General features: G+C 55.5%; 1 protein-coding gene across 6 annotated transcripts in view; it reads right to left on the reverse strand.

Moving 5' to 3' along the window:
• Positions 1–372: 372 nt before the first annotated feature.
• Positions 373–12,563, reverse strand: part of SUFU (SUFU negative regulator of hedgehog signaling) — a 122,683-nt gene continuing 110,492 nt past the window's right edge. For 5 of the 6 annotated variants that reach the window (XM_051823538.2, XM_017348522.3, XM_017348523.3 and 2 more), the window contains 2 exons: positions 5,842–5,910; positions 373–3,505 (listed from right to left, as the gene is read on the reverse strand). In XM_051823538.2, coding sequence (XP_051679498.2) covers positions 3,416–3,505; positions 5,842–5,910 — 159 coding nt within the window. In that variant the 3' untranslated portion in view covers positions 373–3,415. The remainder of the gene's footprint in view (positions 3,506–5,841; positions 5,911–12,563) is intronic. The other variant, XR_001795156.3, reaches the window with a different exon arrangement.

The raw sequence follows: 12,563 nt of genomic DNA on the forward strand, positions 1-12,563 counted from the left end.
GAGGGAGCAAGAACTCCAAAACTGGGGGCCTCTCTTCCCGAAGGAAAAGGGGTTTTAGGTGAGAGGAGGGTGGAAGAGGAGTGAAGTGGCAGGGGGAGGGTCTTTACCCACCTACTTATCCCCCCAGGCTGTTCCCTGCTCCTTGACCTTCGAGGGAGTCAAGACCAGAAAAGGAGGGCCTGGCCCTGCCAAGTCAGTTGGGTGTGACTGAAGAAGCACTGGCACTGCCCTACAAGTTCCCCCAACAGTCCTTGGGATCTCCCCATCCTGACTCCTTCTAAACGGCTGAGCCCAACCCAGCCCCTCTGCCAGGGCCCCAGGCTTCCTGCTCCCTACTCCAGGCAGCCAGAAAGGAGCACAGGACCCAGGCGCTTCTGCAAATACATTTAATGCACTTAGATTACACAAAGGAAGAGGGGGCAAGGAAACGACATCTAAGTGAGTCACCCAAAAATTCTTACAAAAGTCCCTGGCTGGCTGCAGCCCCAGGAACCGAGTCGCCACTGACGTTAAAAACAAATTACAAAAACCTTACAAAAGTCTGTTCGTTGCAGCACTCAGGTACTGGTACAAAAGGAGGGACCTGCCTACAGGGCTCCTGACATCACAGGGACCCAGGCACCTCACTGGTGCTGAGGTCCTGAAAACCAGAGAGGATGAGTGGATAAAAAAATACAGTCACGGGAATCCTCTACGGTCTGCCCCACAGGGGCACTGACTCCAGGTTTTCTCCCTGCTCTCAATTCAATCTCTAAATCCAGTCCCAAGACCCTGTGTCTATTTTTTAAAATGCTCTAGCCCTTTAAAAAACTCTCCCCAAGGTCTTCCTAGTCCCTGTCCTGGAACCTCGCCTTCGGAAGAGGAAGAGACTGGCAGGAAGGTGCAGCAGCTCTCCTGCCTGACCCGAGACCCCGCAGGAGCCTCCCAGTGTCCCCAGAAGGACAGCTGGGTTTGTGGTCCTCTTGCAGCCCACATGGGGAGCCATGGTCTGCCTTATCCAGCAGGCAAACAGCAAAGGGGGGCTGCCTTCTCAGAAGCACTAGCACCAGAGACCTTGAAGGATGGGGCAGAACTGGGCAAGCCTCAAAGAAGCCCGAAAAAGAGGCAGACGCGGGCAGGGAGGCTCCTCACCTCCCTGATCCACTCTGAGGTCTGTTCCCCAGTGCTTAAGGGAAAGGCCTGCTCAGAGCAGCAGAGGCCCTGCCGTGCTCCTAGAGCCAATGCACAGCGGGAGCACTGATGCGGGCCTGGCCCTGCAGGATCTTCGCTGTTCCGTTTCCTGACATGCTGGAGGCAGAAACGGGCCACAGGCTTCCTGAGCTCAGCATCTCAGTGCTCACCTGCTTCCTCCTGTTGTCCCCTGCTTCTCCAACAGTGGGCCACCAGGCTGCTGGTGCCAGTCTGCGGAGGCCCTGTAGGCCTGGGGCAGATGTTGGCCAGGTGCCTCACTGATGAGCATGCTTAGCTCAGAAAATTGTCCCTCCTCACCCAACCCAGTAGATGGAGGCCGGGGAAGCTGCAGCAGGGAGCCCTCAAGCTATCCCCGGAAAGAGTTCAGGGATGGTTTGGTCAAGATGGCAAGGAATGGAGACAAACAGATGGCACCTCTCTGCCAGTAACAAGACCAGAGCTTCAGAGGCAGGGCTGCGGGGGCAACAGCAGCCAAGGCCAGTGCACAGCTTTTTGGAAAAGCTCTCAGGGCAGTAAAAGGCACAGCTGCTGCTGACATCAGGTCCAGGGAGGCTTACATCTTGGCTGGGGGGCCCGGAGCTTATCTCCCCCAAGCCCTCCAGGATGATCTGCTTTGAAGCCTTCAAATGATGGAGTTACCCAGATAGCCCTGGGGGTGTGCAGGAGAAGGTGCCCCTTGGAGGTCCAACTCTAGTTCCCCGAGGAGCCTAGCCAGTGGCCTCATGACCCATGGGGGCAGCTCTTTGGCCAGTTCTCTCATCAGAGAGGTCCTGCACCCTTACAGGCCTCCTGGGGCACTGGGGTGGTGCCTGTGTGGGTGGCAGAGGCAGAGGAGTTCTGCATGGTCCCTGACACACAAAATAACTTTGCTCTGGAGTGGTCCAGAGGGTGGGCTTAAAGTAGCAGTCCCTGGAGTCAGAGTAAGAGGAAAGGGGCTTGCTCATTCCAGGACAGGGGTGGGAAATAACCCAAGAGGAACCCCAAAGCCATGGGCCACAGATTGGTTGACTTCTGGAAGGCAGGCCCTGAGATTTGTAGTCCTTGGGGTTTGGGATCAAGGAGCATAAGTGGCCGGGGTACAGGCAAGGAGACAGGACAAGGAATGGGGATGGAAGATGAGAAATAAATGGACGCAGGGTAGCTGGCATGTGGCAGGGAGCAGTGCTGGCAAAACCAAAAGTGAAAGGGATGGTGAGAGGTTGAGTTTCTGGTTATTAATAACCCAGAATCCTGCAGCCTAGAGGCTGGGAAGCCCATGGAACAAAGCAATGGGACAGGGGTGAGAGCTGGAGACCCAGGCCCTGAGGTGCAGTTGAGGATGGACTGTGAGGGGTGGGCCCTGCCCTCTCCCAGGCAGGCCAGGTTGGTGGAAATGCCTAGAAGGTGAGGCTGGGGCCACCAATCTTTGAGACCCTGAAAGTCCCTGGAACCAGAGGGAGGCCAATTTACTTTGAAAAGAGCAGTACCCCTTGCTGGTCCCATCAAACCCGGGTTCCAGGTTGCATGGGGACATCTCTTCTCACCCCCTGCCCAGACTCCACCAGGCTCACTGGGAAGAAAGGAGTGTCTGTGAAGCCATCTCCTCCAGGCCCTGGGTGGCAGGCCAACAGTGGTCACCTTCTCTGGTGACAGTGCAGGGGGAGACACAGCCCCAGGCCCCTGTCTGAGAGAATGAGAAAATTCACCTGGGAATAAAGTTCTGTTTAAAAAACATTATGTACACGGCTTCTGGACATCTTTGTAGAGCAATAAAATACCACCCGGTTTCTACAAAATAAAATAAGGAGAAAGGAAACCAAACGTGAGGGGAGGAATTGTTCCGCTTGTCTAGCAAAGGCCTGCGAGACAGCTGAGCTGGGCAGTGCACCCCGGCACCTCCTCCTGCTGTGCCGCAGGCAGCGGGTGGGTGACAACGAGGCCTGCTCCCCCTAGGGGCACCTCAAGGGTCCAGAGTCAAATCTCAAACCAGAGCCTGTGGTGGCGGCAGGCAGCCAGGGTTGCATTGGCCCACACACTGGCCCAGGGGGACCAGGGCCCTGAGCGGGAGGCGAGGTGGGGCCTGTGGCCCGTGCACGGTGTCCCACAGGGCTGCGGGTGCGGTGGCTGCGCAGTCATCCTCACACTTGTCCTTTATTTGTGGGAATCTCCTTTATGCAGTTGTTACAACTGGAAGTCAGCTGGGAGTGGCCGGGCTCCCTGTCGGCCCTGCAGGCCCCAGCCCAGGCTAGTGCAGCGGACTGTCGAACACTACGTCCGGCAGGATGGAGACTTTCAGCTTCTTTTCGGGCCAGCTGTACTCCTTGGGAAGTTTGCACTGTGGAGGGGGCAAAGACAGACCCAGAGAGCACATGGTTAGCAGAATTCACTGCCTTCTTCCCCAGAGAGGCCAAGACCCTCCCTCACCTGGGCCCTGCCCTGGGGTGCGGTGGGGAGGGGAGAGCAGGACAGGCCACTGGACGCCTGGCTTCACTCTCAAATGCTGGACCCAGGTGGGTGGCCGGGGTCAAGCTGCTGGAGTTCGGTGACCCCTTCCTTTCCCTTGCCCTGCCAATAATTAACCCGGGCTGGAGGAGGAGGTGTTTTCTAACTCTTTCTTGACTGTGCTGACCTCCCTCCTGCTCACTTCCTTGGTTCTGCCTCCAGCCACAAGCATGCTAGGAATCTGTTCCCTGAGGCCCTGGGGCTGGAGCACTGGGCTGGGGGAGGGGAGGATGCTATAGGGAAGCACTGGGCCTGAGGTCTGTCACTGCCCTGGCCTCTCCTCCAGAGCTGCTGCAGGAAGGACCCTGGAACCTTTGCCAAATGGCACAAAGGGAAGGAGGCCCTGGTTTAGCCCCAAAGTCAGACCCGTGCTTATGGCCTTGGAGGAGCTGAAGAGGCAGGAGGAGCATGGTTTCAGGTGATTTCAGGAAGAGCAAGTCCCCACCCAGCTTCTCCTCCTTCATTCTCCTTTCCCTGGGTTCTTTGCCTAGGAGTGGTCCCGTCTGCCAAGGAGAGCCCAAGGTCTTCCTTCCCCACCCCAGGAAGCACTGACTGGGTTCCGCTTTTGTTTCTCCCATTCCTCTGGGGGCTTCTCCTGGGGAAAGGGGAAGAGGCTTATACATCTTATTCTGTCTGATTGCTGCAACCTCGCATGAGGCCTGGCACCCGGCTTGTGCTGGATAAGTGCTCCCTGACTTGGACTGTTGCTGGAGCTTGGAGGCAAGGTCCGCGTTTCGGGACTTGCACTGTCTGAGGTTAGGCCAGCAGTCAGGGTCAGGCTAGGCAGGACAGGACAGCACTCTGGGCCTGCATGGAGCTGGGCTGGAGGTAGACCCATACTTTCTGGCCTGCTCCCTCTGCCTTCCCACTGATGGGGGGCTATCCATGCCAGGACCAAAGTGGAGAGTGAGGCAGGGTGTGGGGACAGTCTCAGGACAGGAAAGCAAAAAAAGGAAAAAGTCATTTTTAGTGACCTACTTTCCTAAGCTCCCCCTGGCTCCTGTCCCTCTTGCCTGGACTGTCCCCCTCTCTGGCCCTCAACACCGAAGCTCAAAGCAGCAGCTTGGCGCAGTGCCACCCCAGTGCGACAAGGCCTCTCCGGAAGCGCTTCTGGGCAGCTGGCTCTGATCTGACTGAATGGGGAGCTGGGCCTCAGGGACCAGTGATTTCTGGGGTTTGATTGGCTGGCACAGACTGGGTGCTGGATGACTTTGGAATGTATAAGCGAATTAATTTATCAGGCTGCATCCCAGAGGACAGAGAAGATAACGCCCCTCTGGGGTGACCTCTGGTTCTGGAGATGTAGATAGGACAGCCCCGGCCCAGCCGGAACCTAGCACCTGCCTGGGCCCGGGGAGGTAAGCTCTCCCTCAAGCATGGTTCCTGGCAGACAGGGCAAGGGAAGGGCCTGTCTCTGCCCAGGCAGGGGAGGGCCCAGAAGAGCTCTCCAGAGGCCTGGCCACCAGGCACTGAGGCCAAGAAGGCTCAGAACCCCCTGGGGTGCTGGATGGCTAGGAGGCAGGGGGAAGGAAAGGGACTTTCCAGGATGAGGTAAGTCTCTGTGAAAGAGGATGCCAGGAACAAGGAAGAAAAACAACGGGGATTATGGAGTCCACTCCTGGACCCCAGGGGAGCAGCCAGGAGAAGGCACAACCCCAACCTGGCCTGTCTGCTCCTCTGGCTCTGAGTTAGGGTGGAAAGAGGCCACCGAGAGGGGAGAGCTGATGGCTGGAGAGGAAGGCAGGGAGAGTGGCTCTTGGGTGGCCCGAGGCGAGAGCAGGAGTCCCTTGCTGCCCACCAGAACTCCCCAGTGGAATGTTCCCTGGCACCAGCCTTGGGCTTTCTGTTCAGAATCTGCCAGGGAACAGCAGGGGCTGGGGAGAACTCGTACTAGCCTGAAGGTCCTGGCTGCCTCTTCAATGAGGTTCTCAAGAACTGGCAATTCAGATAATTTGCTGGGTGTCCTCACAGGGCTGGGGGGTAGGGCAGGGGGTGGTGGTTCTTGGAAACCAAAGAGAAATGAAGCCATTTAGCATCCTTAGGGTCTCCTCCCAGGCCTATGCCTGTGCCTTAGAGAATCCCACAGACACACACACACACACACACACACGTGTGCACACATGCTCCTGGAAACTGGACCCGCCGTTGGAAAGAATCAAATAGGCTTACTTCCTCTGGAGAAGTCAAATCTTCTAAGTCCTCCAACATTTTCTCTACAAACTCTTCAGTCAACAGAATCTGGGAAGAAGGTACAAGGCAGGCTTCCATTATTCTTTTTCCAGTATATGATCTTTTTGTGAACAGCTAAGCCATGGACCTCTCTTGGCCATGGAGGAGGGATGTGGTTATCTCTGTGATCAGGCTGAGGGACAGAGGAAGTGTCTGAGGTCTAGCTCTATCATTTCTCTCCACACACTGCCCCCTGCAGTATGGGACACTCAGAGAGGGAAGGGCTCAGAGGACAAGGGGGAAGGGAGGTGGGGACACATGGCGGCTGGTGGTAGCGCTGGCTCCAGAATGGAGATGGGAAGTGGTGGGGAACACACCTTCCCTGTTGTGGCTGTTCAGGCCTCCTGCATGCCTCAGTGGTGCAAAGGGAACAGAAGTGCAGAGGGGCAGAAAAGTTCTGCCAACCTCCTCCTTGCTCGGCAGGGCTGCCGCATCCTCACCCCACCCCCGACGTGGTCGGCAACAAGAATCTCTTTGGATTTGCAACTCGAGGCCCGTCTGGAATCTGGAAATGTCCTGGAAAGGACATCGAAGAATATCTGAGCTGCAGAGCTGGGAGGCTGTGGACGGAGCTCTGTCGTTTTCTAGATGGAAAAGGGGCTGTCAGCTCCCGCCTCTACCCATGGTCTCCACATTTTCATGGGCTGCAAGCTCCCAAGCCCCAGCCCACTGGCCCCACTCAGCAACTACATTTTTCAAGGCTTCTTTGAGATGCCTCTTCTCAGGGTCAGTTCCCAGATTTCCCATTCTGCTGCTCTAGCCTTGCTTTGATGTTGGGACTGCCTGGTTGTGCTGGTACAACCACCATCCACATGCATTAAAGCAGTATGCATAACTAATGGGAATGTCTAAGGATAGGCCATTTCCCCAGCCCATGCCTCTGCTACCCTGAGGCAGGCCAAGCATACCCCAGCCCTGCACCACCCTAGACCCTGCTGTGGATGCCTTTGCTCTTCCAAATCTGACCCTATCTCCTTCGCCCTCTCGTGCCTCCCTGTCCTTGTCTTCTTGGCCTGCACAATAGACCCTTCTGCACCCCAAGACTGTTAGCTGGCATGGACAGCAAGGAACTGAGGATTGCCAGCACCTGGACTCCAGCCCCATCACACCGCAGCCCCACGTGCTGCCCCCTTCCATACCAACTACAGCTGCTGGGTTGTGGTGGCTAGCCATATATGCAATAAAACAGCTGGCCAGGTTCCCACAATGAACTTTAGGTCATTATAATAAAATTACCATGGCAGACACACCCACTCTCATGTATCTGATGCCATGACACAAGACTTCCAAAAAGGACATGGAACTGGGCAGTACTCAAGGCTTGCTCCAAACTCTGTCCCCATTTGAACATTCAATTAAGTGTCACTTCAGACACTGCCTGCTATGCCTCCAGCACCTAAAAATGTAAGATTCCAAACTTTGTTAAGGGCAGCCCTCTCCCTTGAGGTTGCCCACACTTCCTCCTGAGTGTGCTATCCCTTTGCCTTTATGTAAATCTTGTTTCTCTGCTCACCTTTATCTACATATCCTTGAATTCTTTCTCACATGGAGATAAGAACTTGGACCAAGCCTAGCCAGGGGCCTCCTGACAACAGCTCAACCTGCCCCTGCCTCATCTCTTCTGCCCCCTCCACTAGCCCCTAAAAACCCTGGTGGGGCAGAGAGGAAGGAAGACAATGTGGTAAAGACCAAGGAGAGGGGCTCCCCTGGGAGAAATGCTCCCTGAGAAAAGGATGGGAACGGAGAGCTTGAGAGGATACCCATCAAGCTTCCCCTGGGAGCTGTCCCTTCTGATAAGAACAGAAGTTTCCAGTGGTGAGATACGGGGTGGAGTGGCAGAGCAGGAAGGTGCAAGCTGGAGCTGCCTGCACCCCACAGGACAGACCCTGAAGGAACAGAGGGATTAGGGGCTGAAGACTGAGAAAATAGCCTGGAGTGAGCAGGAAAACCACCCTCACACCAGGCACTGTGCCAAGTGCTCATTCTCTCCCAGCTCCTTCAGCCCCCTTCCAGACAAGGAAATTGAGGCATGGCTCGGGGGTGGAGTGTGGCTGTGACGAGACCTTATGCCAGTCATGGGTGGACCCTATAGTGAGTTCCCTAAGTCCTGTCCCTGACCCTCCACTCTCAGTCCCAGGAACTCCCTAATTTGCTTTTTCAGGGACACAGGCCGAGGGCAGCCCACTTCCCACCTGACAAGTACCCTCACATGGTTGGCAGGAGCTAAAAGACTCACCTTCCCAGGCTATGAGCCCATGGACAGGAAAAAACCAGCTCTGACCACTAGCTCACCTCCCACTCAAGTCACTCCTCCAGGAGCTCAGGCCTCGACTGAGGACAGAGACAAGGCGGACGTGGGGAGAGGCAGTCAGCCCAGGGAAGTGCCCCTTGACGTGTCCCCAGGTTCTTCCTCCAAAGTGGGACTGGCTGCTTCTCCCATAGCCCTGACCCCGCCTACTGTCTCAGCCCAGGGGTGCACCCTCCCTCCCTGTAGAAGTGCAGAATTTCTCCACCAGTTATCACCAGTCTGCTTGAGTAGAATAAAAGTCACATTCATATGCCTGGCATTTCCGGGGCTTGTTGCCATCTCTGCAAACGCTAGCACAAACACAAGCAGACCTAAAACCCAATTCCGTGACAATGGCTCCAGCCGAGGCCAGGCTGGGCTGATTCCTAACCCACAAATAATCTGAAAGGAGGGGCTTTCTGCCAGGGAGGTAAATAGGTCTGGGACTACTGCTTGCGCTGGGGGTGTGTGCAGGGGAAAGACTCACAGAACTGTGGCGACCCAGTGTGACTGCAGAGGGAGCACGTTTCAACACCAGGAAAGTAATGCCACCAACAATGAGCTCAGTCCTGAGCCAGCTCCTCCTGCAAAGATCTGGAATTGATGCTGGGGGGATGGTGAGTTATGGCGGCTTTTAGTAGAGCAACCACCAAGCGTGGCACCATCTGTGTGTGGACTTACCCTGTACTCAGTTGGGGGAGGGGGTTGGCAAGACCCAAAATGGGGACAAACCCTAGCTGCTCCTCCATTTCCACTTTTGGTGATTTGCTGGTTCGTGCTGGAAACTTCACATTATTTTAAAAGAATTAAAGGGGAAAATTATACACAAGATCTGCATGGTATTAAGAGTGACTTTCTCCACAAAGAAACACGACAGACTGTCGTAGCTCCAGGCACCTAATTTAATTTCCTCTGGGAGTTAAACCTTAGAAGCTTGGATTGAACAAACAGGCCCTGTTCTTTGTATATTTCAGACCTGGAGCTGAGAATGTTAACAGATCTTATCAACAGGACACTGGAGATAGACAGCTAAGATGGAGCAGCTCTTGGGAGCGCCACAGGGAACAGACTCCCCGTTGTGATGCAACTGTGGGAAAAGCCTTTGTGGGTCTGGGGCTTGGAACTCCTGAAGCTCACTGGGTCCCCATGGAGCTGTCTGGCTCTGCCACAAAGCATAATGGGAATCACTATGATAGCAACAGTAATAGTGACCAATAGCAGCAGCAGTGCCCCAGCCCCCACGTGCTAGACACCATGCTAAGTGCTTCACCTGCACAATCTCAAGGAATCCCTAAGGTGGTCTTGTGGCGCGTGGGGAGGGTAACTCTTATCTCTACTCTGTAGATGAATGGGTGCCAGGAAGAGCCAAGTCTCCTGGCCTTCAGCACAGTGATCTGACCTCGTGGTGGTAGAGGAGGCTCCCTTCCTGTCAGGGGAAAGTATCTCAAATCTAAATACCAGTAATATGGAGGGCTCACTCCTCAATCCCTTTGTATGCGGGAGGTGAAGGTGGCTTAGGCTTCTACCAGTAGCCTGGAAAACTAACCTCAGCCAGCCACAGAACTCCTGACCACCTGCTTAGCTCAAGGGGGCTGGATCCCCAAGACACAGACAACTGCTAAAAAACCAGATTGGTTGACCAACTGTAAAAGAACAATGCCCCAAGATGGTTTCCAAGCGGGGTTGGTGGGGCAAATTTCCAGGCCAGTCTGATGAGCACGTACATTTTGATAGTTCTCCTAGCCCAGAAAATAGCAATAGAAATAAGGAACAATCATGACGATGACAACAGCACTTATGGATGTTTGTACCCACCAAGAGTAGGCATAAAACATTGGCCTATGCAAAATAGCCTTTGGTGGAAGGCGACCCTCTCCTGAGACAGGAAAGATCCCCAACCCAGCTGAGTAACACACTGCCCTGGGAAGCTTTTGAACATACCAAAATGCTGGGCCCCATGAGACTTCCTGAATCAGAATACCAGGAGTAAGACCAGGGCATTTACCTTTTTTTTTTTTTTTTTTTTTTTTTTTTGACAGGCAGAGTTAGACAGTGAGAGAGAGTGACAGAGAGAAAGGTCTTCCTTTCCGTTGGTTCACCCCACAAATGGCTGCTACAGCCGGTGTGTTGTGGCCGGCGCACAGCACCGATCTGAAGCTAGGAGCCAGGTGCTTTCTCCTGGTCTCCCAGGTGGGTGCAGGGCCCAAGCACCTGGGCCATCCTCCATTGCCTTCCCGGGCCACAGCAGAGAGCTGGACTGGAAGAGGAGCAACCTGGACAGAATCTGGCGCATGGCATCTACCATTTTAAAAGGTGCCCCAGGAGATCATAGTGTGGGGGAGCCTGGGAAATACTCAGACCCTCATGAGAAGGGGCTTTGGGTGCAGGCTTAACCAACTGCAACTCCACTGCTACCCAGCCCTTCACTCTCCATCCTTACCTTTGGCCAGAGAGAGGGCCTGGAATCTAGGCCAGCAAAATACTCCAATGGGGCTCACACCAGGCACCTTGGGACAAGATGGCTGACCGGTGGTGAAAGAGGATTGTCAACAACCTGCCAATTCCCCAGGCCCAGCAAGTTCCAGAAAGGAACCCAAAAAGTGCAATTTCGTTGGAGCCTGCCCTGGGCAGGCCTGGCTGTGCTGTAGGCAGGAGCCCAGCTGCTGCAGATCTGACGCCGATTCAAATGTCTGTGGTCAATGGTATTTCTGAGCCGCTGACAGTGCCCACCCTCCCCACCCCGGTATGACAATCCACACTTTGTCTGGGGCCTGTTTGCTCTTCGTGTTGACACGTTGTTCTTGCTTCCCAACAAGTTTGGCTTTCTTTTGCCTCCCTTTCCTTCTCTCAGGGAAGGAAAAGTGTTGTTTACAGTGGCAAGGCCTGCCAAGGAGCTGCTCTGGCACCCTCAGTGGCAGCTAAGGAGGCAGAGACGAGGAAGCAGTCCTGTCTGCGTCCCCCACCTCCACCCCAGGCCAGACAAAAGCCAGAAACCAGCCCGGAGACACCCCCACCCCTCGACGTGGGGGTAGCAGAGGCATGTGCCTGCGGGCAGCGGGAGTGGGCTGCAGGGCTGCAGTGGGGCACAGTGAGGCCTCACTCACTCATTTCCTGTTCTCAGCGGGTGGTGACAAGTTGGCTTTGGTGACCAGAAACAGGCTGATTCCCTCTGCTCAGGCTGTGGGCTACTGGGGACACAGCAGGACGTCACAGTGCTTTCCAGCGAGGGAGGGAGGGCACTTTCTCAGGCACACTTCTGGGCTTAACGCTGACCAGGCACGTCCTGGACAGTGGGGCTTCTGGCACAGCCCAAGCAACGGTCTTCGGGGAAACGTGTGGCCAGGTTCACCAGCAGAAGGAGAAATGGTAGAGGAACAAAGAGGAGCTGCCCAGGGCCTGGCCCTCCCAGGTCATCTTCCCCACGACATCCAAATGCATGGAGGGGACAGGAAAATGCAGGGGCTTGTCCAGAGGACAGCGGTGAGTCAGCACTGGGCTAGCGGAGAGCTCAGCAGCCACCCCCACAGCTGCTGAGGGCCTTCGCCCAAGCCTGGGCCTCCCACCAGGAGTGCAAGAGAATGGCTGGGACAGGGGGCACCACTGGGGTGAACTGTCAGCCACCACACAGCTGAGAAAGCATTGCAAAGGCCTAAAAAAATTCCTCCTGCTTGGTGATGTGACCCCTCTGTGACCTCTGGAGCTGAGACATCTCCCCTTAGATCAACCCTGGCCAGGGAGAGATGGACGAGGAACTCAGTGCTGGGCTGGGCTCCGGCTCAGAAGGCTAACAGCCAGTGCTGACAGGCCTGAGGGAGAGAAGCTTGTCAGAGCCACAGGGTGAGGGAGTGCTGGGGAAGGCGGTACAGGAGCCCCCAGCCCAGGGTCTGCAGACCTCCTGCAAAGTCCTGGAGTTGGCTGACAGCTTTATAAGCTCCACAAGGAAGAAACAGCAAATGTCAGTGCAGACGGAGCGAAGGTGTCACCCTCGGGAGAGGAAAAGTTGCTGAAGCCAGTGTCAGCGGGCTGGGCTCTGGCTTCTGAAGCTCCCCACAGCGCTGGAGTGTCCGCTGTGCATCACCTGCGGCTGCGGATGGCTCTGCTCTTCCGTGTGCCGAGGCCTCACTCTCCTGGGTCTGCAGGGTAGGGAAGGTGCTGGGGCGCAGAGGGCAGCGCCAGCCCAGGAGTAGATAGGGGAGGAGGCCTGTCTGGGGCCACTCCACAAACTCTAGAAAGGGGCTCATATTCCCTAACCTCCTCTGCTTTTTCCTCTCAGCTTCTCTGTTGTCACTCTTCCCCAAAACAGGGTGTCTTCATGCCTTTTCCCCAAGAGATAGCAGGTCTGGGCTGGCAGCCAGAACCAGGTGTCAGGGTTGCA

This window comes from Oryctolagus cuniculus, chromosome 15 (assembly GCF_964237555.1).
Source record: "Oryctolagus cuniculus chromosome 15, mOryCun1.1, whole genome shotgun sequence".
NCBI classification, from domain to species: Eukaryota; Metazoa; Chordata; class Mammalia; order Lagomorpha; family Leporidae; genus Oryctolagus; species Oryctolagus cuniculus.